Consider the following 26,887-nt stretch of genomic DNA (forward strand, 5'->3'; position numbering starts at 1 on the left):
CTGAATGTTTCCGTTACATACTGTTTAATTCCTAAACCAGGGAAGTATTATCCAGCAATTTAGCTTACCAAATGTAAAGAAAAACAGCTTAGCAGCTAACTGATAGCAAACGAGTAAAAAGCACCTATGTTTAATGTCTTCTCCAACAGTGAAGCAGAGGTATTAGTCCATAGGCCTCAGTATTGTGCAGAAAGCTTGTCTGGATTAATTTTGATAGACTCCTTACAGGTCATTGTGTTTTCTGGAAACATCCATGAACGTCGGTAGAACTTAACTTCAGAAGAGTGATTACCTGGTTTTGTCTTTGTTGATGACATCTGTCTAAGCAGACACCTTTACATCCACACAACAGGGAAATATTTCTATCTTTGCTTATATGCTGGGGGATGCCCCAAGTGTCTAGAGAATAGCAGGAAATGGTGGACGCACAGTCACTGAGCTCCTTAGGGACTCCTTATACCTTCTGGGTCATTTTTCTCCGTCTCAGAGGGGGCAGAGGAAAACTGTTGGTCTGAGTCAATTTTGATATAATAGCTTTCTAAAGACCCTACTCAATATGCTTTCTGCAATTCTATGCCTTTTGTTGTTGTTTTGGTCCTGAACAGAATAGTCATTTTCACAAGAGTTACAAAATAGCCCATTGCGATACTCTGCTCAAATTTCCCCTTTATCTTATTGCGCACAGGTGCATGCCTAAACAGACAGATTTATTACATACTGGCTGCAAGAATAAAGCCACCTGTTACTTGTGAATATCATAAAACAAACTCTACCAAGTACAAAACAAAACATTGGACACATACCCTGGGATCTAATTGTCTCCTTCTCTTCATCATGTCCAATTTGGTTTCATATTCCACTTTCAGAAAGAACTTCTTATTCTCTGCTCATTGTGAGATTTATTTTGAAAGAGAGCTTAAGAAAGGAAATCTTGAAAGTTATTACATGGTGAGATAACACCGCCTTCTTTAAAAGAACATAGTTAATATAATAAAAGCCATCAGGTTTGGGATATTTTATGAAAACGTTTAATTCAACTGTTTCTTTGGAATGTAGTAGTCATAGTTTGGAATTTAAGTTACAGTTCAGTTCTATGTGGGTTTTATGCTACTCAGTCTGAGAATACAAATGTCATTTAAAGTTAAGGCTTCGCTGTTCATTTTGAAACAACAATTTACAAGTGTCATATTGTCATAGAAAATAAAAATTCTGTAAAAAAAATTTGCACAAAATTTTATGATGGTACAAAACATGAAGCAATAATATACCAGTAAAATGAAAAAATTTTACTACAGAAAGTTTTATAGATTTCAATAAAGGAAAAATACGTTATTTTACACCTTTAAAAATTACGAAACAATCTAAAACAATATAAACTGAACATTTTGTAACACTGCCTTTACAAATTAATAACTTTATAAACATATAATTCTTAAATATATTTATCAGTGCAAGATACTTTAAAATTTAAAGTTTCAGTATCATTTTTCCTTGGCTGAGGACAACATTTAAGTCTGTTGCCTTAGAAACAAAATCTAGTTTTACTTAATGCTTTTTTCCTGGTATGATTACAACAAGGGAATAAATGCTCTGGGGAACAACAACAACAAAAAATCTATGCTTCTTTCTTGCTGATCGATACTTTCCTGGAACCAAAGGAATTCTCAATCCAATTAAACCAAGATGAATGGACTGTGCCATTCAAAATGGAAATATAACTCCCAACAAAGGTATTTGAGTGAGACCTTCAGCAACTGAAGAATGGAGAAAGACCCCACAAGCCTCGCACACAGAAAAGCACAACAAGAATACACTGAAAACAACCAGAGCTTCTTTGGGTTATTTCATATGCTGTCTGTATGATATTTATTTCTCTGGAGGCTTTGGTCTTGCCAGCCACAAGACAGGCTTTTGAGTGAGACATTGGAAATTTCTAGAAGCATTCATTCAAGCCTGTTCTTTTCAAGGTTGTTACTGAATGGATTTCTAATAAATATTTGCTTTGACTTTGTATGTCCCTTTCCCCTTTCCCCTTAAAATACTTCACCCTAGATATTAGGTTTTAAAGTTTCTTTCTTAAATTAACTGTTCTCCATTCCACTTCCTTTGTCTGACTCAATATTAAAACAAGAAGGTTCTCATGGGTCATTTTTGCATATTTAGATGTAAAAATTCCATGTTATTTAGATATTTTGAAAAAATTCCGTGTTATTTAGATATTCCTTCCTTCCTTTGGGACTGACATGAAAGCTAATTAGCATTATTTCTTCTCTCAATTTATCACTAGTTCCAATGAATGCAAACATTGCAATCAAACATCACTCCAATCATGAATGACAGACAAATGACTTAAGGAAAAAAGATACTGTCACTTCAACCAGTTAACAAGAAAACCAAAGTTAGACTTTGGAGGGAAAAGTTAGGAATCCCCCTTTGTTTATTTATTTTAAAACATAAAGTCTAGTAAAATGGTTTGCCATTGCCAGCAGGTTAAAGCTGCAAGATTCTTTTCTGGACAATGGCAAATGCTTAACTTCTAAGAGGGTAAAAAGACAGAGGGGGGGAAGAGAGGGGGGGAGAGAGAGAGAGAGAGAGAGAGAGAGAGAGAGAGAGAGAGAGAGAGAGAGAGAGAGAGAGAGAGAGAGAGAGAGAGGGGAGAGAAAGAGCCAAGAGTTTACATTTGAAAATACATTCCATATGAAAGAACAATAAGAGAGAATATTGCAGCTTTATACAAAAGGGTCAAGAGGCATGAAATTGAACTATAGAAAAAAGCAGAACAATTAAGCCACATTGCCAAATCTTCAGAGCCCTTGCCTTTCCCGGGTGGGAGGGGCTGACGTCTCACACTAAAATATACTTTCTTCATAGTCAGTGGGCCACCAGGTCTGATTAGTGAGGAGGGCTTTCCCTAGTGAGAAACAGAGCAGATCGGTAATGGAATACAACAAACCAGTACAAACAAAAAGGCACTTGAGAGGACAGAGACTAGCCAGTGCCAAGGACTTTTTGTTGTGGTTGTCAGCGGTACACCCAGGGGCTGGTGGAGCGTAGGGATGACTCGGTGTGGGGTATGGAGTTCACAAGCACGAGATTAGTACAACACTGGAAAACATCAAGAAAATTTGACGGTATTGCTTCGTAAACAGAGCTGACACACGAGATCAGTACTGAGCTTACAGTACTTTGAAAATCAAACATCCTAATCCCTCTTTGCCTATGCACAATGTGGGTAAATTACACACAGGAACGACTTCAGAAGTCCACTGAAATGCAGTGACACTACTATGTTCTGGGCACTGGGCTACAGGTAGCACGTCCATCAACGGGGCCCCACTGAAAACACTTGGTGCTAGCATCTTGGATTTTGCAGTTTCTGAAAAGAATCCATCACAGGAAGAGGAGAGATAGAAGGGGAAGGAGGAATCGAAATGAATCATGAAGTCAATCATACTTGGTCTCAACACCAGCATCTGATGAAACCAAGAGGAGAAAGCTGACTGTGCACGATTCCGATTGTTTAACACAGCTCACTTGTTCACGTCTGTCGGCCATACTCATTGAAGCTCCTGAGAAAAGCCAGGCTCGGCGCGATCAGCACACAGATTCCCAGCCGGGACGGTGAGAGCAGATAAGCACACAGTTCCCCACACACGCTCCACTGTTCCTTCTGCGAAAGTCCTCTGACGTCCTGCGTCTTCTCACCTCTGTCCACCTTCATGCCTCTGAGTAGGTATTCTGTGTATTCAGTTTGTCTTTTTTCAACTTCACTCCATCCACAAGTTCAAAGTTATAGTTCTCCAAGGCAGACAAGTTTCTTTCTGACATCCCATTGTGCCAACAGGCACAGTACAGCACCACCCCACAGACGGCCCCCAAGAGGACCCCCAGGGCACTCATAGCTATGATGGTGATGAGGATGGGGTCCAAGGTCTTGAGCACATTGCCTGGCTTCCTGGAGATGTTCTTGTCACCATCCCCCTCGCCTTCGTATCCTGGGGTGCTTCCTAGAAAGCAAAACAAGATTGGCTTCAAGAATGCCACCAATGGACCAGGTGAGATGAAAGCAGACTGAAAGATGCAGCAAAAGAAAGGAAACAGTGATCCCATGCCAGCACTATGTTTTGATCTATCTACCTACCTATCTACCTCAGTGTGTCTATCAGTTTTTATGTCTGAGCAAATGGGGAGTGAAGGTGTGGGAGATGAGAACTCTGGGATTCCTCCTGGCAGCTCAGCATAGAGAAATCACCGATTCTGCAAGAACAGGGAAGATTATATTCTGCTTCTGTGCGGATTGCACATAGTCACCATCGCTGCTAGACTCCAAATACTCAAGCCCAGCTTAACCTCGTGTGTGTGTGCGTGTGCTGGGGGGGGTAAAGTGGGCAGTGGATTTAAACAGTCCTCGTGCGTATGTCTGCTCCCTAAACAAGGCAGCCAGAAGCCTTCAGCACGGTGCTGCTGTCCATGTGCTGTTTGGGGTGCAGCATGGCTTACACCTGTACTCATTTCCCATCTGGAAAAGCAGACAGGCGAACAAGCTTTCCTACAGTCTGCAGGAGTTTCACTGAAGGAGAGGTGTTTTAAAACACGGGGATATTCACTACCGACATGTGCCACAGGTTTTGGTTGAAATCGTGGACCCGTGTCTGCACAGTGACGAATAGAAGATAACGAATCGTGATCGAATCCACATCCATGAGAGTTTTGCTGGCATCGGTCACGCTGCTCTGCAGTTGAGTCGCTGGGGACGTGTTTTCTTTAGAGTGGAACACGAGAAGTTATTAACATGGGAGCTTTGAGCCTAATTACCTGGGACTGGAAACAGGACTAAAATGTGAACATGCAACTTGTGTGGTGCTTACCTAATGTGTTCTGGTCAACAAAGATTCCAATCAACAAAAACTAAAAATAGGAGATGCCAGTTCCTGAATGAAGGAGAATAGGCCCTGGGGACCTATTACTATTCTCTCTTGATGAACTATTACTTTGAAACAATTTCTAATAACATTGACATCTGAGTGGATGTGGTAAGGGACTAGTATTTCCAACAGCACAGTTCTGTATTTACTTGTCTTTAGTCTATGCCTGATTGTATAGCATTATGTTCTCAATGGCAATTCATGGGGATGAGCAGGGACGATTTGGGTGTGGCACTGCATACAGCAGCTGGGAATGGTGGCCAGCAATCCACAGTGAAGGCCAAGGAGGTGCAGAAACTTCTGGGAATGAAACAACACCAGGCAACTCCTAGCTCTCATCAAATGTTTTGCATTTCATCACAAAACAGTATTCAACAAAAGCACAGGTTTCAGAGCTAACCACCTAATTACTTGTATCATTTATATCTTGTGTCATTGTCTACAAAATGGGAGCAAATACACCCTGTAGGCATCCGGAGGGTGTTACATGACACAATGTTGTAAAGTACTTGGCTACTCAATAATACAGTCATCATTAAACCAGAGCTCCAGGAGAAAAGATGGATCAAGTTGAAGAGATAATTACAGAGTGGCCTCTGCTCTCTTACGAATCCCACCTGAATATCAACCAGATGTAAGGATTTCAGTTAGGATGCTTTCAACTTTAAAATAAGCTGAAGTGAAGATAGTGAGTTTCCAGTTGTGTGAGCATTCACTTGGCTATCCATCAGTCATAAAGCTCAGGCAGGGAGGGCAGGTGAGCACATTCCTACATAGCTCAACTGCTTATGCCGGCCAGCTCATCACAGACGTGCCCACCTCACTGTAGCTTAGCAGAGGCCACGGGCCACACCAGCCAAGTCCCTAGCAACCAGGGCTTTGGACACGGATGTTTGTTTGATCTTAACTACTTTGATATACAAGCATATCAGCATACCAGAAGTTGTTTCATAAGCACAATGAAAGTCATATAAAAAAGGCAATCAAGGCACAGTTACCTGTTTCATCAATTTTAATTTCGGAGTTCTTTTTATCCAGGTCCGCCGGTTCTAACAAGTCAAAGAAAATTGAAAAAGATATTTGAACTGGTAACAAAACATAGCATTCACAAAACACGCGCCCCCCCACCCCCCCACACACTGCTGCTGCTGGACTCCCTTTATATTTTTTAGTACAGCTCACACCAGTAGCACCACAATCCATGTGAAATGACTGTGAAATTGGTGACACAAGAGTCCCATGAATCCCAGTGGCTGTTAGCAGAATGTGAAGGGCAAAGAGGAAGCATTTTAGCATCTGGAATATGGGAAAAGTCTGATGAACAGAGGGAAGGGACGTGGAGCTGGACTTATGGCTACCAGGCTGCGATATCTGGGTGATTTCTCAGGGTGAGCTGTGTGCAGTCAGCTTTCCAGATGGCTCTGAGGTGAGGAACTCTATCTGTGCAATCAAAAATGAGTGAGTGAGTTGGAGGCCGGTGTCTCAAGCCTGTAATCCTGGCTAGTCAGGATGCTGAGATCTGGTGGACCATGGTTTGAAGCCAGCCCAGGCAGAAAAATCCAGGGATTCTATCTCCAATAAACCAGCACAAAGTTGAGCTGGCCACATGGATCAAGTGGTAGAGAACCAGCTAAACAAGCAATTCAAGCAAGCACAAGACCCCGAGTTCAAGCCTCAGCACTGGCAGACATAATAATAGTAATAATAATAATAATAATAATAATAACAGTAATAAAATGGGTGAATCAATAAATAAAGCAAATGAGATAAAGTTCTAAGGGAAAAGTACAGTCTCAAAGTTCCTGGTGGCACTGAGGAGAACACTTTGTTCTCTGTTGTATCCTAGCATTTAAAATAATGTGTAGCACCTAATGGATGCTTTAATAAGCATTTGCTATATGACAAATGATTAATAAATAGTTGATACTCTTATAGAATCCATAGCTAGAGGTTCAAAATGTATATTTGTTTAATAATTATATGATTATCTTAGACTTTAAAAAATGCTGGTGTTGGTACTTGGGGCCTTATACACACTTACACAGTGGTGCAAGGCAAACATTGCATCACTGAGCTATGTCTCCAGACCTTTACCTTAAATATATTTTTATTAACACAAGAACTTTAGTTTTGTCTTTCTGAGTACAAGACATGGTAGTATCTGCAGCTCAGAAGATTAATGATATGGAAAAAAAAAGCCTCACTGAGTCTAACTTTCCATTTACGGTACCATCTGACCACGGCTTTGCATGTAGTATGTGATCAATTAAAACCTGTTGCTCTAGACTGAGCTTTATTTCTTTGTTTTAGTATGTGGGGTTTGCTCTTCTATCCCTAGGACTCACCATCATCACTCTCATTGGAATGGCAAAGCAATGATTTACATATACTGTGTAATTACATGTAATACACATTTTAATCATGGTATAGATTTAGGTATGAGTAATTTATGAAAGAGCTACTACTAAAATATTAAGCTGTATCATGTTTGTGAACATTTGCTAAGTAGTGCAATATTAGATAGATTTCCTTACACAGAATGAAAAAGCAAACTTTATTCACTGTTCTTTATTTTTTCCAATTCCTTCAATTGATAGTGTCAAATTATTGCTACTTTAGGGATTACATATGTTCAATATATTATATAATAAAGCTTTGTAAGTTGCTGAAATGACCAAAAACCCATTTAACTAACAAGCTCTTTTGTCTTAAATTTGCCCAATAGGCTTATTCCATTTTGTTATAATTAACATCCTATTACATAATGATGTATAACAAAAGTGTAAGTGTAGCAAATGGGGCTTAAGACTAATCTCTGTGCTATTACATTGCCATTAGTAATGCTATTTGTAATTATATATCAAGAACTAGGGAATATGAATTGGCTTTCTATGTCAGACTTCCAACCCTAGGTCTTACCAGAAAGACCAGCTCTAAAATACTAGGCAGAGCTTATGAATCACATTGATCCTTTAAGTTATTCTAGCTAGCTTTAGAGCCAGAAACATCTACTGATCTGCAATAAAGCAAAGGATGCTGATTTCTATGATTCATTAACAATATAATGTTAATTAAATTCACTGCAATCAAAAATTTCAAAGGCCTGCTGTTTTGTTTATATGCTCAGATATGTGGAATGATCCAGATGTCTAAGCTTTCTACTTTTCATCAAAATGTTTTGGTATGTCAGATACAGCTTTGTAAAAGGAGTCTTTCTTCTTGCCTTTGGAAACCACAGTATTTATGAAATTTGGAGACATCAATCAGATCACATTAGGTGATGGAAAAGCTTAAGGCAAATTGACCTAAGTTTATGTCCTATCTCACTAGCATATCAATTTCATATGATATGCCAAGAGTCCACACTTGAATTTTGGGTCCAGACAAGTAAGAGAAAGGCTACATTAAAGGTCACATTAAAAAATTTGTCTCTGGGTAAGATCATTCTTGCTTTTCATACCCAAACCATACTTACTTGCGCAATCCTCTTGTGAAATGTGGTTATTAATACTAATGTCGTCCACAGCAATCCCACCAAGGTTCCCTTTTCCGATTTCTCCCTCAAAAATCACCTAACAAAATGAGATCACATTCACAGTATTTAAATCCTCATCCCAAATAAGTGTTTTCCAAAGTGCTTGCTAAGGCTTGTGAAGCTATGTCATGCAAATTAAACTCATGCGGATTTTCTTTAACAACAGACTTCACTCATCAATCCATGCCAGCTATTGGTGATGACATAAAACAGAAAACTTGTCCCCATTCTTTTTTTCTCCTTGTGCTAGTACTGGGGCTTGGACTCAAAGCATTATTTATACAATCACTTGGCTTTTTTTGGCTCTAAGATTGGTGCTCTACCACTTGAGTCATAGCCCCATTTTTGGTACTTTGCTGGTTAACTGGAGAGTCTCACGAAGTTTTCTGCCCAGGCTGGCTTCAAACCAGGATCCTCATCTCTTAGCCTCCTGAGTAGCTAGGATCACAGAGGTGTGAGCCACTGGTGTCTGGCTCTCACTTTTTAACTTTTTTTTTTTTTTTTTTGGCCAGTCCTGGGCCTTGGACTCAGGGCCTGAGCACTGTCCCTGGCTTCTTCCTGCTCAAGGCTAGCACTCTGCCACTTGAGCCACAGTGCCTCTTCTGGCCGTTTTCTGTATATGTGGTGCTGGGGAATCGAACCCAGGGCCTCGTATATCCGAGGCAGGCACTCTTGCCACTAGGCCATATCCCCAGCCCACTTTTTAACATTTTTATAAGACAAAATTTAAAACAGGGTAGTAGAGTCAGCAAATAAAATGAAGGACAGCTGTCATAGCTGAGAAACAAATTATAATGAAGCATTTGCCCCCTTGTCCCTAATAAACTGGTTCTACTCCTAGAAGCCAGGAGACTGAAATACGCCAAAAAGATGAACATCTTTGAGACAGATGCTCAGGTTTCAGAAACACCTGATAAAACGTTTGCAGTAATTCTTGCATCTCACTTGTGTAAGCCTTCGTACATTGCCCTAGTGTCTTTAGAAGCTGTTGCTTCTAGGGAAAGGCCATACCTGGTACAATTTCAGAGATTTGTGGAGCAAGACACGCCCTTCCTTCCAGTGATCTCCCTGGTGACCAATGGCCATCCAGACCAGCTGATCATACTCCTCCGGTTTCTGGTAGCGAAGTTTGACCCTCAGCGTGCCCACGTGGGAACCAGACATGTGATACCAGAAGGTCATGCAGTGGGCAGAGTTCTGGGAATAAACCACAGGGCTCACCAGGCGGGCCACTTTTCCTTTCTGATTTTCATCAGCTTGAGAATAGATGAAGTTTCCATCTCCTGTTAGGACCAAAAACAAAACAAAACAAAACAAAAAAAACAAAGCGAAACAAAAACACCTGTGTTAGGGAGAGAAGTCAAATATATAACTTCTTTGTCTTTTTCCTGTCAAGTTTTACTCATCAAAACGACCTCCTGGGCTGAACACCAAGGACTTGAACAGGCAGTGAAAACAGCAGAGTGGGCAGTTACTGGGGGGTCACCACTGGCAAATCAGGTATTAGCAAATCTGTTTTGACCCAAGGTTTAGTTGCTTCTGCAGTACCCATGTTAAATACAGATGTAAGAAGCACTGATGTAGACCTGTCTTTGTATTTATCATCTGGGAAGCAGGACTTCTGTTGGCTGATCGTGCTTGATTCACCGCGACTTCCTGATGATAAACATACTGTAAGTTTTCCAAAGAACCTAACCATATTCTCTTCCAAATTCTGTTTACATTCATTTGGCTTATATGAGTGGCCTAGCATTTCCTTAAATACACCCTGAGTTGGATTGTCCACAGTGAGCCCTACTTCTATCCAGTAAGCTTCAGGCTCAAGTTGAGGAAAGGCTGTTTGAGGTTCATTAGAACATGCCACTTGGGCAACAGTGGTACTTGCTGAATCAGGAAGACTGACTCCTGGCTTTGCTTTTAATTATTCCCAATGGGAATTCTTCCTCCTGCCACCACCTGGTCTAAACACACAATGGTGGTTCACTGTTTGCTCTGCAAATAGAAATCATGGACTCTAATGCCCTACCTGATGTAAGTGTGAGTGTGATACTTGGGCCTCAGTGGACAGCAGGATGTTTTGTTAGCTGTCCCAAAGGCCCAGTACCTGCCAGGGACTTTTACACTGTGTATATGTGGGCACGTCCACATGTCTGATAGTCGGTGTCAGCAGTGTCTAGGTGCAGGTGGATGTGTTGTAGTCAGCTTTCTTCCCTTGCCTCACTGCCTTTCAAGATCCCACCAAGATGCTATAATTAAAACTAATTGATTGCTGCGTGCTGGTGGCTCACACCCATAGTCTTAGCTACTCAGGAGGCTGAGATACGAGGATCTCAGTTCATAGCCAGACAGAGCAGACAGATCTGGAGATTCTTCAATTAGCCACTAAAAAGGAAGAAGTGTAGCTCAAGTGGTAGAATGTCAGCCATGGTTTTCAAAAGCTAAGCAAGAGCACAAGACCTTGAGTTCAAGCTTTCCAATGCCAACACCAGACAACAACAAAATCTAAAAACCAAACCTCAAGCACAGAAGCTGTTCCTCTGCCTCTCCTATGCTATCTCTCACCATCATTGCTCAGCTTTGCCACTGGATGCCCTTCCTCAACTGCACTATGGTGGTTTCACACCCGCAACCAGAGGAAGAGCCTTCAAGGGGAGGGAACTTTCTCAGAATCCCATGGTACAAAGTCCTTTCTGAAAAATGCTGCAATACAGATCAGTCCTCTGCATCTCTGAGTTCCAGATTTGTGGATTCAAGTATACTTGGACCAGAAATATTTAAAAAGAAAAAGTGCAAATGTACCAAACATGTACAGGCTTTTCTTGTCATCGTTGCCTGAGCGATAGTAGGGATTACAAGTGATCCAGAGATGATTTTAAAGTATGCCAGAGGTTGAGGTGGGCTCTAAGCAGGCACTACACAATTTAGGTGAGGCTAGAACCTTAGTAGATTTGGTACTTGTGTGGCTCCTGTAGACTGGGCGACTCAACAGCAGCTGTGCTGGCCAAGTACCTGCACACATCCTCCACTTCACTTTCCACCATCTTTAGATTAAGTCTAACAGCCAATGTGATGGGGAGGCCAGTGCAAGTAGCCATTATACTACGCTGTCTAGGGAATTGTGTAAACTGTGCATGTTCAGTGTAGATGTGATTTTTCTTTTTGAATGTTGAAGGCGAGGTTAGTTGAATCTATGGATACGGAGGCCACAGGTAGGCAGTGCTGACGGCACTTGCATCTCCAGAGCCCAGAGTAGCATCTGCCATGTAGAAGAGGAACTCAAACAACATCTACTCAGTGAATTAGGGAAAACGGGGAGCGAGCTATCAGAAATCCTCTATAAACAGCTATGCTTTCATTCATACAGGTCAAATACAGAAAAGCAAATGGGATTCAAAAGTGGGCATTTAATCTAAACAGTAATATATATATATATACATATATATTTTTTTTAAGTCAACATCTTATTTGCAAAGCTCCAGTCATCATCATCACTGTTTCTATTTTTGTGACAGTCTTGCTATGTAGCTCAGGCTGGATTCAAACTTGTGATCCTTGTATGTTGGCCTCGTGAGTGCTGGGATTACAGGTGTGTACCACCATCCTAATTTCCAACTACTATTATTTTAAAAAGTACCATATCCTGTCTATAGTGCCTGTCTGCATGCCTGTGAGCTGGGGTGCGAGTGGGGGACTCTTCATCTAGATTGTTTCCTTGTTAACAAGTTCCTGCCTTTCACATGTCAGGCTCACTCATTCCTCTCAGATGACTGTGTTTCCCGGGCTGCGGGAAGCTCTTTCTAGTCAGGGCGAACCCGGCAGAACAGCCAAATAGATCTGGGTGGCTGGAGCGAGAACAAAGGACCCAAACCCATCGGAAGGAATAGCACTGCTCAGCTGTTAAGTCTAAGACAAGCCCTCCTTTTTTGATACTCTAACACATAAAGTGCTGATATTTTCCCTTTCAGGGGTTTTATCACAGTACTGGGTCAGGAACTCTGTCTTCATTTTCTCAATTAGCACTTTACTTCTGCGAGCCTTTTAGCTTTTGTCTCTGGCTAACATAGCTTTTAACCTCCTTTGAATGTCAGATCCTACTGAGCCATTTTGCCACATTTTGCATCAATTTTTCCACCATTACTGCCTTCATTTCAGCTAATTGCATTTAGTTAATTTGATGCCATTTGTATGTACTGTGCCATTTACAGTCAAAGTATTTTAAGTTTTCTAAAACTGCTTGTCTTAAGATTCAATGGAAATGTCTCCGAATTGAAGGAGTCCAATTTTGTCCAATTTCCTTGTCATTCTCATTAGGCAAGGAGGTAACCCCGGTGGAAGGAGGCCTATTCAACCTACTTAATGGTTATATTCACTGGGATAAATGTGAAAGACAAACCAGGAAAGGCATAAAGTACCCTCTGCCCAGCCATCAGCCCACAGAGCCAGCCATCCAAAGAGCCAGGCTAGAGAGGTTTAATTAGACTTCTTAGCATCCCCAAACGCCCCATGGAATACCTTGTGTGAAGCCACGGCTTGAGTAAGCAGTCCTTCACCACCCAGTACAGGACAGTGGAAATATATGGGTTGGGGGTATGTTGAGCGCACGTGTGTGTGTGTGCATGTGCACATGCATGTTTGGCAGGGCAGGACAAGTTGGGTAATAAAATGACCAGGGAACAAACAGGATGAGGGGGTGGATAAAAGAGGTCCCTAGAGTAACTGCTTCTGTCCCTGGACCCTTTTCTCCTCTGACTAATTAATCTTAAGAGGAAAATAAACAGAAGGTAGGCTGAGTTTTGTGCTGGGGTGTGGTGAGGTTTCTTTTCTTTCTTTATCCTTTTCCTATTCATTCATTCATTTCAGTACTAGGGAATTGAACTCAGGGTAGTATGCATTTCAGAGCTCTACCACTTGAGCTACATGCCCAACTCCTTTGTTTTGCATCTTGTTTTTGAAATAGGGTCTCTAAGACAATGGGCTACATTTAAAAATCTTCCTTGAACGAATGAGAATTTTATTTACTTTATTCCACCTTTACTTAAGGGTAGAAAAAGCAAGCATTAATTACCCCTACTCATTGTTTCTTTAGTCATGAAATAAGTGACACATATATCTGGACATATATTCATTTAAAGTCAAGAATAACAGAGATAACATAAGATGCCTATAGTTGAAGATGCCATATGCACACGTAAGTGCTCCCCATACTTTTTTTTTTTACTGTTCAATTTAAAATTGCCCTTAATAAAACTCCTAGCCCTAGGCATACTCCCACTAGGGACAGAGACCTTGGTCATTTCAGAAATGCTCATAGTATTTTCTCTTTTTCTATGCCTTTTATTACTATCTTTAAGTAGTTGTAGAAAGGAGTTTCAATTCTACATGTCAGTTATGAGTACAATGTATAGTAATCCATGCCATCCCTTCCATCCATTGTCCCTATCTCTCGCAAACCCATTTCCACAAGTTGCTTGGTTCCATTTTTACACACACACACACACACACACACACACACACACACACACACACACACTGCATTTGCCCACCCTTCCTCTCTCCATTCGTTTGCCTCTCTTTGCCTTGACCATCTCCCTGTCCTGGATAACACATGGTCCAGCTTGCTGATATTCATTTTGATAAACTATATGTCCCTTGTTTCTAGCTAGAAGTTACACCACTGGACTCCTCTTGTGCATATACCATACTTTAGTCCATTTGTTTGCATGTATCTGCATATGGGCCTGTGTATATGTTCATATATGTTTATATTTTAGATCTAACTCCCACGTAGGCTGCAGTACTTTCCATCATGCCTAAATGAAGCCCATCCCAGTAACTTCCCATTCAGGTGTGAGTGACAGGGGGAGGCCCCAGTGCCCGACCCGTTACCTGTGTGATCCTGAATGGGTCCTGTTTTGCTGGTGAGCACGCTCCACTTGAGCTGCACGTGACTGTCGTGTTCCCAGTGACAGAATGTCTTGTGAGAACCCCAGCCAAACTCGCAGTTAAAACCATATGTTGAAAACTCTTCAGTGGGTGGGAAGGAAAAACACAGACAAGCAGAGAGAGACAAATTTAATCATTTCGGGTCAAAAAGGCCTCTAATACATTCATGGCTAACATGATTTATGTAATTTCGTGCCTGTTGGAAAATTCTGGAAAGGCCTCAAAATCCAGGATTACCAAGAAACCAACTGATTTATAGTGATGTCAACATGTTTGCAAAACCACATCTATTATTATTATTATTATTATTATTATTATTAGCCAGCTTTTAAAAAAGTTATAGGCTACCTGTCATATTGAGTTTAAATAACATTTTTAGAAGGGCTACTTTCCAAGACACGTATATCACCTCTGCACCAGTTCCCCTATTCCCTCAGTATTTAATATGAAAGATACTGTGCTCTTGATGATGCATCACACAATTTGATATTTACCAATGAAAGGAACTATTATGGATTGAGTCATGAACCTCTCACATCTGGAGATGTGACTTGGCAAAAGAACCTCACCCTGAGGCTCTCCATATTCTTATCCCACCATTTGACGTTACAGGTCCTTGGTGTCAGAGCAGAAATCCCTAAAGCGTTTTCTTGAGATTATTTTTTTTTCCTCCTGTACTTTCTATCAGGTCAATTAATTTCAAAGTAAGTGTCTGCTTTTTGACTGAATTTCCAAATTTGCATATAAATTGTTCGTTCCACTTAAAACCTCAATGCAAGGTCATATAAAGCCAAAGCACATTTAAATAGCCAAGCAATTCAAGTTTTATTTATTTTTTTAAATTTTTCTTTGGAAGTTGAAGAGAAAATTAATGGATTGATAGGAATGGTTTTCTAGATGGCTCCAAGTGGTGATCTCAGACTACGATAGCCTAATTTTTGTCTCTACTACATCTTTGAATTTTTAAATATGATGAAAATGAAATCAGTGGGGTTTGAAATAAAATTTAAAAAATAAAAGTAATTCTAAAGAGAAAATTGTCCTGTTTCTGTCTACTCCCTGGCCCCACTCTGGTGAAGCCACGAAAGGGACTGGACAGCTTCATCACTAAAAGGGGCCCGGGCTCCACGGCAAGTCACTGAGCTGAGGCAGCCCACAAGATGGCAGCATTGAGACAGAAAGATGCCAAGGGTGTCTGGCCAGTAGAACTCAAGCCTCCAAAGAATCCCTCCACACCATAAAGGAAGTCTGGTATTATGCGTGGCCACTGGGTCAGGCTGAGACCACATCTCGTTTCGAGCTTTTCTTTAACTTGACCAACAGCTTAATATATAATCTCTTGCTCCCGCCTGGGTGTCTGGGATGGGCTGTGCCTCCCCGCCTTAACAATGGGGCGGGGGGAGACTTTATTTTTTATTTATTTTTGGTGGGAGGACTTTTAATGGCAAGATTTATTATACAGATAAAGATGATTTACTTCACATTTTTTTTGTTCACAAGGAACACTTAAGCCCCAGTGACAAATTCTTGACATATGAGTAATCAAAACGGAAGGAGAGAAATTCTCCCGATGATAGAAAATAAAAGGGTAGACAGAGCGAGTCTGAGAAAGTCAAGTGAAGCTCCAAGTTGTATTTAGTATGCGAAAGGGCCGGGGTTCCACAGCTGCAGTGTCATTGTGTGCAGTCGCTCATCGCCCTGAAACAGACCTCTTACAATAGCACGAGAAGTTCTCCAAAGCTTTCCACACTTGGGTGCTTCAGCAAGACTGAAGCATGTAAGGCAAAGCACAGGTAACTGAGCAGGGACCAGGAGCTGAGCAAGCCCAGATGCCAACGTCCACCTGTGGGAACGTATCATTGCACAGTCTCATGTTAGAAAATGTTAATGCTAGAAAACATTCAAGTGTATGTTTGATTGTTTTCCTCCTGAAATGTTTTTGTGTTTCGTTTGGTGCTGGTTATGGCGCTTAAACTCAGGGCCTGGTCGCTGTCCCTGAGCTTCTTTCGGTTAAGGCTAGCCACTGTACCAGCTTGATCCAGAACTCCACCTCCAGTCTTTTGATAGTTGATTGGAGGTAAGAGTGCCACACACTTTCCTGCCGGGGCTGGCTGTGAACCGTGATCCTCAGATCCCGGCCTCCTGAGCAGCGAGGATTTCAGGTGTGAGCCATCAGCATGCGGCCCATCTGCCATGTTAATACAGCCAGTTGGTAACACAGAAAACTGCAGTGTGATGTCATACATCACATGGACGTGGACTTCATTGTGATGGATCAGGACATGGTATGGCTGTGTCTGAAAAGGTGTTTGGGGCATTGCTCTTCCTGTAGTGGGTGGCAATCCTCCTTGCCAGTACTGTGGTTTTAACTAGTGGACCTGCTGTAACTTTTTGTATTGTACTTCTCTTGTACTTTCTTGTCTGGCTTATATAACCTATTGTCATCTTTTTTAAATAAAAAATTTAAATCAACACATGGGTGGGGAAGTTTGTAGAGTACAAGCTCAATGTTGACAAATATGGTTAGACATTAAACACACAAAATACACATAAACATTTTTTTTCCAGTCCTGGGGCTTGAACTCAGGGCCTGAGCACTGTCCCTGGCTTCTTTTTGCTCAAGGCTAGCATTCTACCACTTGAGCCACAGCACTACTTCTGGCATTTTCTATATATGTGGTGCTAAGGAATCAAACCCAAGGCTTCATGTATATGAGGCGAGGACTTTACCACATATTCCCATATTCCCAGCCCCACATACACATTTTTAGAAAAGAAAAAGCGAGAACAGAAGGAGCAGAGAAACAGCAGGGAAAGAATAAGAGAAAGAGAAAAATGGGTGAAAGAAAGAAATATTTAGTACTGTTTACCTTTAAATTTCCAAAATATGACTTAGGCTCTGTAGCCGCAGGTAATTTTCATAAAATTCAATAAGAATAATCTGGCTAAGGCTCTTTTTGACTCTTAAAATACCAGGAAATGATATTCTGATCTTAAAATGAACTTATAGCCACTCTGAGAAAGCTCCAGCAGTACTGGTTGAACCTATCTTGTGTGGAGTTGAACCAGCACCTTTGCTGCAAAAGGACTTAATTTTTAAATCTGACTTCCATTGAATGTGCTAATGTTGCTCACGGACAGCCTGGCTTTCCGGCCAAAGAGGAGGTGCTGGGGTCTCCACACCCACAGATCACAAGAACACCTTGAGCTGATGTAGGATGCGAAGACCCTCAGTGGATAAAGCCCTCCCCAGAGAGAGCTGGGTTAATCGTGAATGTTTCCATTGCTTTCTGAAAGATCACTAGTAGGCTTTTATGCATCTGATTACAGCCCAGACAGTATATGACTATTATATGCCTGCTGAGTTTATTGTATTGGTAAGAATCTTCAAAATGAAACCCAAGACTTGGTTTGAGTTTACAATGGCTCTGCCAGAAGAGTTTAGTGCTGTTTGCTGGTGACTGGGAAGAATCAGAAGCTTGCAGAGCAAGTCAGGGCCACTCTTAATGTGAGCCTGGGCATGGATGAACATGCCAGAGTTAGGCAGCTAAAGACTGGACATCTGGCTCTAAGCACTGAGTAGGTCCTTCTAAAGCCTGTGCATTGTCTCAGCCAGAAGGTGACAAGGAACAGATCTTCCCCAAAGAGGGCCAGATAGTCTACTCCCTTCTGATGAAGACTTGGAGGTCAGAGTGAAAACCCAGACAATGGACAAGCAGGAAGCCAAGTCCACCTGTAACGGGACCATCCCTGTGAGTAAGCTGTGAGGTTCGGTTGTTGGGTCCAGACAGTGGCAGCAGTGGAACTCGCTGGTTCTTGCCTTGGGGACCCACCCTCAACTGCAGAAGATCCTGTGAGGGGACTGACCTTTGTCTGTGAGGTCATCACATGGACAGCCTGAAAGTCAGGCACATGGCAAACGTATTACCAATCCCTTCCTGCTCTGATAATCTAGGCCTTCAACAGCAGGAGCCATCCCCAGCTTGCCATCTGAGGTCACTTTTTCTATTGTCTATAGCTGTTGTCATTTTCATTTTCTTAACTCTTTGCATAGGCAAGGAGATGAAACAAAAGAAATTCTGAGTAGGTTTATTACCTCTCTAGCAAGAGAAGAAGCTAAAACAACAGCTAAAAAGTGGGTGACATTATGAGTACTTCATTAGTGCATCTCCTTCCTTCCTATTCTTTCTCCAGAAAACCAGCCCACGGACTGAGAACTTGTTGCAGGGCAGGCGGCCAAGGATAGGGCCTCTGTCCTGGGGTTGCTTCAACGACACAAGGTCCCCATGCAATCCTCACAGGCCACATTTCGTAACTTGAAAAGATGTGTGTATCTGGAACCTAGGGGATCCTTCTTGTGACTATTTTTTTTTTATTTGAGTCAGGTGACAAGCTGAACATTTGGCAACCAGAACACAGCAGGGGAAACTTAGTGTTCAGTCCAAGCGAAAGAGAAGTTTGTTTTGCAATTTAATCAGGGCAATGGTGACAGCATCCTTTAAGGAAGCATACTAATTAGAGCAGTCCTTTTACTTTCTGCCTAACTGGGGAGTGTCACTGTGTTGAGGAAACATTGATACACACCACACGCCCCATTAATAAATGACTGCGAGGGCCAAGGCTGAGCGAGTTTCAATAAAGGAAATGGGAAGAGGCTGGAAAACTGACCTGCTCACCTTACTCTAATGATTAACTCTAAAGTATTTAAAACCTCTGGTTGCTTACAATGAGTGTTTCCCTTTGAGTGAGGAAGAAATGTCACAGAATACTAACAAATCCAAAAAAAGAAAAAGAGGCTGACAGGGGCGGGGCAGGGAGCTTTGAACACATGGGCACTGCCAGGCGTTAGCCAGACTTCACCAGGCCAGAGGCTTTCTATTAGGAAAGGGAAGCGGCCCATTCTCCTGGGTGCTCTTTTCCCCACGCATAATGTAAAGACTATTCTGAACCCCGTTTTGTGGCATGTCCGCTGGAAATGCTGTTGTAAAACTGCCAACTTCACGGCAGGCAGAACAGACAAACTTTGCATGTCTCAGTTTTGCAGAATTGTGATGAAAATAAATAGTGAGGCTGCTGCTGGTGAGATTTCCTTCCCCTAGAGTTTGCAAACACAGTCCCCGTCCTAGATGTGCTATGCTTAAACAAAGTATGTCGCTCAGTTCCTTCCGTGGCGAGCTGGGATTGTCACCATTTGGCAATTACTGATGGAGAAGGAACTCTCACTGTCGTGGTGACATGTAGATGAAAGGAAAGCCATATTTATGGCTCACGCGTGGGGACCAGATGCTGCAAGACATTCCTCCTAGAACTTGCAGGAAAACAAAAAGCACAACCATGTACTATATGGGAGACATGGAGGAGGACAGATAAAAAAAATCTATGATTTAAAAAACAATTATTTGTGGTAGTACTGGGGCTTGAACTCAGGGCCTGGGCACCAACCCAGCATTTTTGCCCAAGGCTTATGTGCTATCAGTTGAGGCCACATCTCCTCTTCTAGCTTTTAACTGGAAAGAAGAGTCTTATGGACTTTCTTGCCCAGACTCTCATCAAACATCAAACCACAACACTGGGATCTTAGCCTTTCAGTAGCTAGGATTGCAGTTGCCAGCTACTGGTCCCTGGCAGAAATCTGATACTTTATATATTCTTTGATACCTGATTGAATTGTGCTGTCTATCATCGTGGGCTTCTCTGTGCTCAACACCGTGGTGCCACCTAGGAAACAAGACCAATAACAGGAGGTGACAAAGTGGAAGACTGTTGGCTGCAGCACTGTATGCGTATGCCGATGTATATCACACACAGAAAACCTCTCTATTTCCATCTATGGTAACTGTGTCACTGAGATTTTGCTCATAATATGAAATTTAAAAATATTACTTTTAACCTAATATATTTATTTACTTAGTTAATTTTATTTTTTTTCCTTTTGGCATGACTCGAGTTTGAACTCAAGACCTTGAAATCATTAGGCAGGTGCTCTTCCCATATGAGACACATTTTCTTCTTTTTTAAACTTCAGGTTTCAGTCCTGTGTATTTGCCCAGGATCAGCTTTGGACTTTGATCTCCCTACTTACACTTTCTAAATAGTTAGGATTACAGGAGTATAACATCAGTGTAACATTTGCTGAGGTGAAGGCTCTTGTGAGCTTTTTGTGTAGGCTGGCTTTGAACCTCTAGTCTCCCAATCTCTGCTTCCTGGGATTGTGGGTGTACAGCACCATACTTGGCCCACAAGTATGGTGTACAATATGGTCTTTCCATATATACTTTGATGGTTATTAATTCAGGCTAATTAACATACAAATTACCCACCTACAGATTTAATTTTTCTTGTGGAGGAGAACATTTAAAATCTATTCTCTTAGCATTTTTCAACTATCCAATACATTCTTGTGTGTGTGTATGTGTATGTGTGTGTATATGTGTGTGTGTATATGTGTGTGAGTGTGTATATGTGTGTGTATGTGTATGTGTGCTCACACCGGGGCTGGGGCTGAGGACTAGGATGCTGTCCCTTAGCTTTTTCACTCAAGGCTAACGCTCTACCACTCGAGACACAGCTCCACTTTCCAGCCTTTTGATAATCTCATAGCATTTCTTGCGGAGGCTGACCTTGAACCTGGACCCTCAGATCTCAGGTTTCTGAGTAGCTACTAGGCATGAGGCACTGGTGCCCAGCACCTATTTCTTTACAACGCATCAGGAAGGCATAGAAGGTGTGGAACTTACTCCCATGGCAGTCTCTGATTCTCAGGATGACAAGGCACAGGACGGCAACAGTGAAAGGCAAAGGCCTCCGAATGACCCTGTGACTTGGTTATTAAACTTGCCCCAGATCCCTAAGCTTCAGTTTCCAAGGTTCCTGATGTGTGCTTCTGGGGAAATTTATCCCTACCATGGGGCCCAAAGGTTTACTGTGGAGCGTGGTGGTTTCTCTTTTCTTTTCTTCTCCCTTTTTTTGTACTGAGGCTGTTTGTTTTTCCCAAGGACAAATATTCCACCCAGTATGTGGGTTAATGAAGCAACGGGAGGCAGCGTGAAAGGGGAAGGCAATAAACTTTTCCTCAGAGACCCAAGGAATTGGAAGACTGAGCAAATAATGCCCAAACACTGAGGCTTTAGTACTCATCTGGGACTTCTTTGGAATTCCTGCTCAGGGGATAAGCTGCCTGGTATAGAGACTGAACTTGCCCATCTCTTTTCCTCTGTTTTCGTTCTTTAAGCTATAGGACAGCCCTATACTACTGTTTTAAAGCAATGCTCTTAAACTTTCTCAGCTACAAGAAACGCCTCGATTGGGGGTTGAAATGGCAGCTTCCCCCACCTATCCTCCCTGACCTAACTCCAGAATCTCCAGGCAAAGGCTGTGAAAGTTGCATTTTTCAAAGCTTTCAGAGAAATCTCCAATTCCCTACACTTGGAAAACAATGATATGCTGTTTATTACTTAGATTATGGTTTGCAGGTAATAATATACTTTTATCCAAGAGATTGATTATTTCACAATTCAGGTAGGGGCATGGCATGGGTCTCGGTTTATTATGGGCTGTTTGGAAGGTAGTTTTTTTTTATCAGGTGCCATAATCATGCATCTTCAACAATATCATTCAATGAAGATCTGTGATGATCTTTACTTCTTGCAGTTTTCGCAGACTGAAAATCCCTCGTGTGCCTGTGCGAATCTGTGCTCTTGGGAAGGTCTTGAGATCTCTAAGATGATGGATGGAAGCACCCTATTGTGCTACCCCAGTAACTACACTGCATGAGGGTCACGCGTGCAGGTGGGCCCAGGAAGGCAGGCACGACAGAGAAGGAACTGCATACTTCTCGGGTTAAGAAGGTGAATCTATAATGGCAGAATTGGAAGGAGGCCAGAATACATTAGCGTTCTGTTCCCAGTGGCCTCTGAGGAGAAAGATTCAAGGTGAAATCTCACTTTTTCTATCTGATACGCATTATCAGTTTTGTTATAGGTTGGGTACACAGAAGTCCAATGTTGAAATTTGGCCTCCTGGTACCTTTGGAAGCCAACTGTATTGTCTAGTGACTTCAAAGGCATTTGGAAATGAGTAACTTGGGGTGAGTTTTCACCTTGGCCAGCCAGCAGGGAGGGCAGACCCTCCCCCATTTCCAGTGGGGGTGCAGCAGCTCACTGGAAATGGAGCCTTTGTGCATAGTGAGCCCTGTGCTGGGGAGTCTGTCCTCTATGTGGCCACAGGGCCTTCCAGGAGAAGAAACCAATCAATGCCACCTGGGTTAAAGACTCAAGCACTGCTCAAGGGCATCAGTTCCATTTTCCACATTCCTAGCCACCAGGGGTTAAGTGAGGAAGCACTGTTTAGTTTTATTGCACCAAATACCCAGAGTTTACAACCTGATTTTAAAAACCCATGATAGTTAGCAAAAACCTGCAGACTGGTATGTGAGCAAGGGCGGGGCAGGTTTAGATGAAATGAAGTACTGGAGTTCGGTAAAGGGTTTGCTTAGTAACTCATAGCTTCATAAAGCCAAGTATGTTTTAGTTAAAGAAAAAATAAAAAGGAAGCCAAGCACTTGTGGCTCAGGCCTGTAATCCTACCTACTCAGGAGGCTAAGATCTGAGGATCCCAGTTCAAAGACACCCTGGGCAGGAATGTCCATGAGTCTCTTACCTTCAATTAGCCAGCAAAAAGCTGGAAGTAGAGGTGTGACTCAAGTAGTAGAGTGCTGGCCTTGAGTGAAAAAACTAAGAAACAGCACTCGGGTCTTGAATTCAAGCCAGTATCAGCACAAAACAAAATAAAAATAAACCCCAGAAAAACAAAAATTCTTAATATAATAAATGAATTGGAAGCATAAGTGTGTCTTAAGATTTTTTCTTCTTGATGGGGGTGGGAGTTGGCAGGATGGACATTATCACAGGTTCTCATGTATATACATTTGTAGAACTGTTGAGATATGAGCTGGTTGGAGAAAATGACTTTCTTTTTTTGTCATATTAGTATGGGAAAAAATAGAATACTTTTTCTCTCTACTGAAGAAACAATTTCCAACATTGTAGGTGAACTAAAACCTTGTTCTCGTCAGGGGCTGTCAGTGTTTCTACGACAAATGACCCATTTTCTGGGGTTTGAGATTTGCTGCCCCACAATCTGCTCCAGGCTAACAGACTGGCTCTATCTCATTCAAAGACTTCACTTTCAATTGGTTCAGTCATGCACTAGTGCAAAAATGAGAAGAGTGTTTGTTCTAATACCAGGACTAAATCTGAAGCTTTGTTTCTAATCAATATTAATTGAGCACTTTAGGGTTTATAAAGAAAAGAACCCTTCCACAAGGGGGCAATTGAAAAGGGCACACTGTGACACTGTAAGTCCTTCTGTTTATGAGGAATTTTACTACAAATGTGTGATGGGGTCCGGAGGTTTTGGTGGGTGGTGGTGGGGAGAATATCTATAGGCAACCTCGGGAAAGTTCCAGAGGATTCGGTTCAGGAAATGGTTCTCTGGTTTTTACATCAGCTGTAGGATTTTCAAGCTGAACTTCACATTGTCCATAGAAAATGCCTTCACACGAATTAACTTTTTGTGGTTATTATATATAACATTTTTATTAAAAGCCCACAAAAATGTAATGTTTACTGGTTATATACAAGTAAGCAATTATTCTTGAAATTCAGAGAGAGATAACTATTAGAGGTGGAATGTATTTCAATTTTTTCTTTTAATTTTTGTTTTGGTACTGGCTATTTTACTCTATGCTGGCACTGGAGTAATTTGAACATTTGAGCCACAGCTCCATTTCTGGTTTGTTGCTGGCCAACTGAAAGTAAATATCTAGTAGACTTCTGCCTAGGCTGGCACTGAACTGTCATCTTCAAACTTTAGCCTCCTGAGTAGCTAAGATTACAGGTATGAGCCACCAATGCCCACCTGAAGCCTCTGGGCTCTATCCCTAAGCTTCTCTGTGCTCAAGGCTAGTGCTCTACCACTTGAGTGCCAGCACCATTTCTGCCTTTTTCTGAGTAGTTTTTTTAAAAATTGTAGATAAGAGTCTCATAGACATTCCTGGGATGACTTCAAACCATGATCACTGGATCTCAGCCTCCTGAATAGCTAGGATTACAGGTGTGAGCTACCAGCACCTGGCTTAATTTTTTATTCAGGTAGTTAGTAAAAATCCTATAACATCTTTGTTTGGTTTTGCTTTTTTTTTTTTTGCCAGTCCTGGGGCTTGAACTCAGGGCCTGAGCACTGTCCTTGTCTTCTTTTTGCTCGAGGCTAGCACTCTACCACTTGGGCCACAGCGCTACTTCCGGCTTTTTCTATATATGTGGTGCTGAGGAATCGAACCCAGGGCTTCATATATACGAGACGAATACTTTACCACTAGGCCATATTCCCAGCCCCCCTATAAAATCTTTTGCAACAATAAAGTGAAAAATCCTAGTGCCGTGACCACTTTCCCAATGGCATAATCCTATTTTCCGACTTGCCAATATATTTACTCTACCAGTCCAAGGGGAAGAGAAGGTAGCCTCCCAGGTATTTGGGGTTTTAGACAATTATGGAGCAATGCTAGATTATGAAGCATTTGTGAGCCATCATACCTGATATATATGTGCTAGTCAGTGGTGACTTTGTGAATTTTAGTGTAAAAGGATTTATAAAACCCAAACCTAAAAACCTTCCCATTTTAAAACCAGCCTACTTTAACTGATTAGTTGAATAAAGGCTCCACTTAAGAAGGTTTGTTCCCATTAGAAAGGAAAGTGAGCAGGCCACAATGCATGGTTGTGAATGCATGTCTGAAGGCAGGAGAGAGAGCCTTCTCCTGCAGCGCGTGTCTATGTATATTCAATGGTGGGCAAAGGAGCCACAGTTTGTGGTTGTGAATGGATGATGCAGGTTTAAAGGCAGAAGGGAGGAACTGAGTCTATCGTGTGTAATTATGAATGGATGGATAGTGCCTGTTTGAGTGTGAGAGAAAGGGTTTGGAGATAAGGATTAGCTCAGTGCAACCTTTCTTGGAGAAATTCTCTCTCAATTACAATAACCCTAGCCTTTGGCAATGGCAATGGCTCAGACAGTGGCTATTAAGAACGAATTGTTTAGATGGATGGCATGAAGAAGTGAGGCTGCAGAGCTGTGGTAAGGCTGCCTCTATTCCCAGGGTGGCCCTGCCATTACCCAGATGCCCACAAGTACAAGTCATGAGAACATACATCGATCTCTACTACATGAACAGACATGGTACAGAAATGAGATGAAGATGATTTTTGCACCTGTGAGCTGGAAGTCATCACCTGTTCCGCTGTGGCAGTTGGCCTGGTCATCATCACATTCATCTACTGGATTCCCGTTGGGAGTGGTTGGTCCAGCTGTTGGTGCTAAAACGAGATCCAGTATGCCATGTCACACCTCTGGAATGTGTTCTCAAGCCGTTGACTGTTGGGTCTACTAACACTTTTGCAGAAAACTCTAATCTCAGGAAGAAAGCATTGGATTGAGCTCTTTCAGGAGGCTAAATACACTTTTTTTCCCCCAGAATGTATCAGAGACTGCATTGTTTTGGTATTGGATTCATATCTGTTGAGTAGATTTGGCTGTCTCCACATTTTCTACATTGTTATCTACACAAGCATCCTCTTTCTGAAAAGCTCTTGAATTCTTCCTAGCTATTATTCATGACCCTGCAGTTGAGAACTTTGGCGATAGAGGTTTTGTTTCAACTGTTTTTCATTTCATTTTCAAGGTGCTAGAGAATTCACTTGTCATGAATTGTTTTGTATGCTCATAATTGACTGAGTTTGCAAAGTTTCTATTATAATTTTTCCCAAGAGGGAGCATGATATTCACACTTAGCACCATATTGTTCTTTTTTTAAATAGTTATTCTTCTTCCTAAGCAGCCCCTCAACCTGTGAGCCCTCTCTCCAGAGCAGGTGTGTGAGAGGAGTTGCTTGGACAGCAGAGGTCAGGTGACCTGAACTGCTGGGGGGATTGCATTCCACTGTTGGCAGGTATTCCATATCTTTGAATTTGTCATTGAAATCTTGCCAACATTAATCAAAGACTGCTTTTGAAGTCTTTCACGTTTTTTTCAGTCTATTTTCTTCCAGCCTGTTATTCATTTTTGCAATCTGTTTAATATTTTACAGTATTGGGCATTGCATTTCACTTTACAGAACTTGAGATAAGGCACCGTTCCTTGATGTTTGGGAACCATACATGATGCTGGGTTTGGAGGGGGCCCCTTCTCTTTCAGCCCTGGCTGGGAAGGGTATGCCAGTAACAGCTACTTTTTCAGTGAGGACATGACACTGTGAGCCATTGTGCTTAAGTACCGAGTAGAGTTATGACAAATGTAGAAACACAGTTAGGTTTCAACTTCTTCAATTGCTCAATTACACACAATAACAACTGGAAATCACAGCATACAGGTAGTCCACACACCACTGAGGCATGTAGTATGGACTTTGTAACACACACACACACAC

General features: G+C 41.8%; 1 protein-coding gene across 2 annotated transcripts in view; it reads right to left on the bottom strand.

Moving 5' to 3' along the window:
• Positions 1–1,012: 1,012 nt before the first annotated feature.
• Nrp1 (neuropilin 1) overlaps positions 1,013–26,887 on the bottom strand; it is a 154,658-nt gene continuing 128,783 nt past the window's right edge. Inside the window, exons 11-17 of one of the 2 annotated variants that reach the window (XM_048367705.1) lie at positions 25,695–25,778; positions 20,062–20,121; positions 14,347–14,484; positions 9,472–9,743; positions 8,401–8,497; positions 5,924–5,974; positions 1,013–4,007 (exon numbers count right to left, since the gene is read on the bottom strand). In XM_048367705.1, the coding sequence (XP_048223662.1) occupies positions 3,718–4,007; positions 5,924–5,974; positions 8,401–8,497; positions 9,472–9,743; positions 14,347–14,484; positions 20,062–20,121; positions 25,695–25,778 (992 nt within the window). In that variant the 3' untranslated portion in view covers positions 1,013–3,717. Of the gene's footprint in view, positions 4,008–5,923; positions 5,975–8,400; positions 8,498–9,471; positions 9,744–14,346; positions 14,485–20,061; positions 20,122–25,673; positions 25,779–26,887 lie in introns of both variants that reach the window. The other variant, XM_048367704.1, reaches the window with a different exon arrangement.

The sequence above is a fragment of the Perognathus longimembris genome, chromosome 18, assembly GCF_023159225.1.
Source record: "Perognathus longimembris pacificus isolate PPM17 chromosome 18, ASM2315922v1, whole genome shotgun sequence".
Classification (NCBI taxonomy): Eukaryota; Metazoa; Chordata; class Mammalia; order Rodentia; family Heteromyidae; genus Perognathus; species Perognathus longimembris.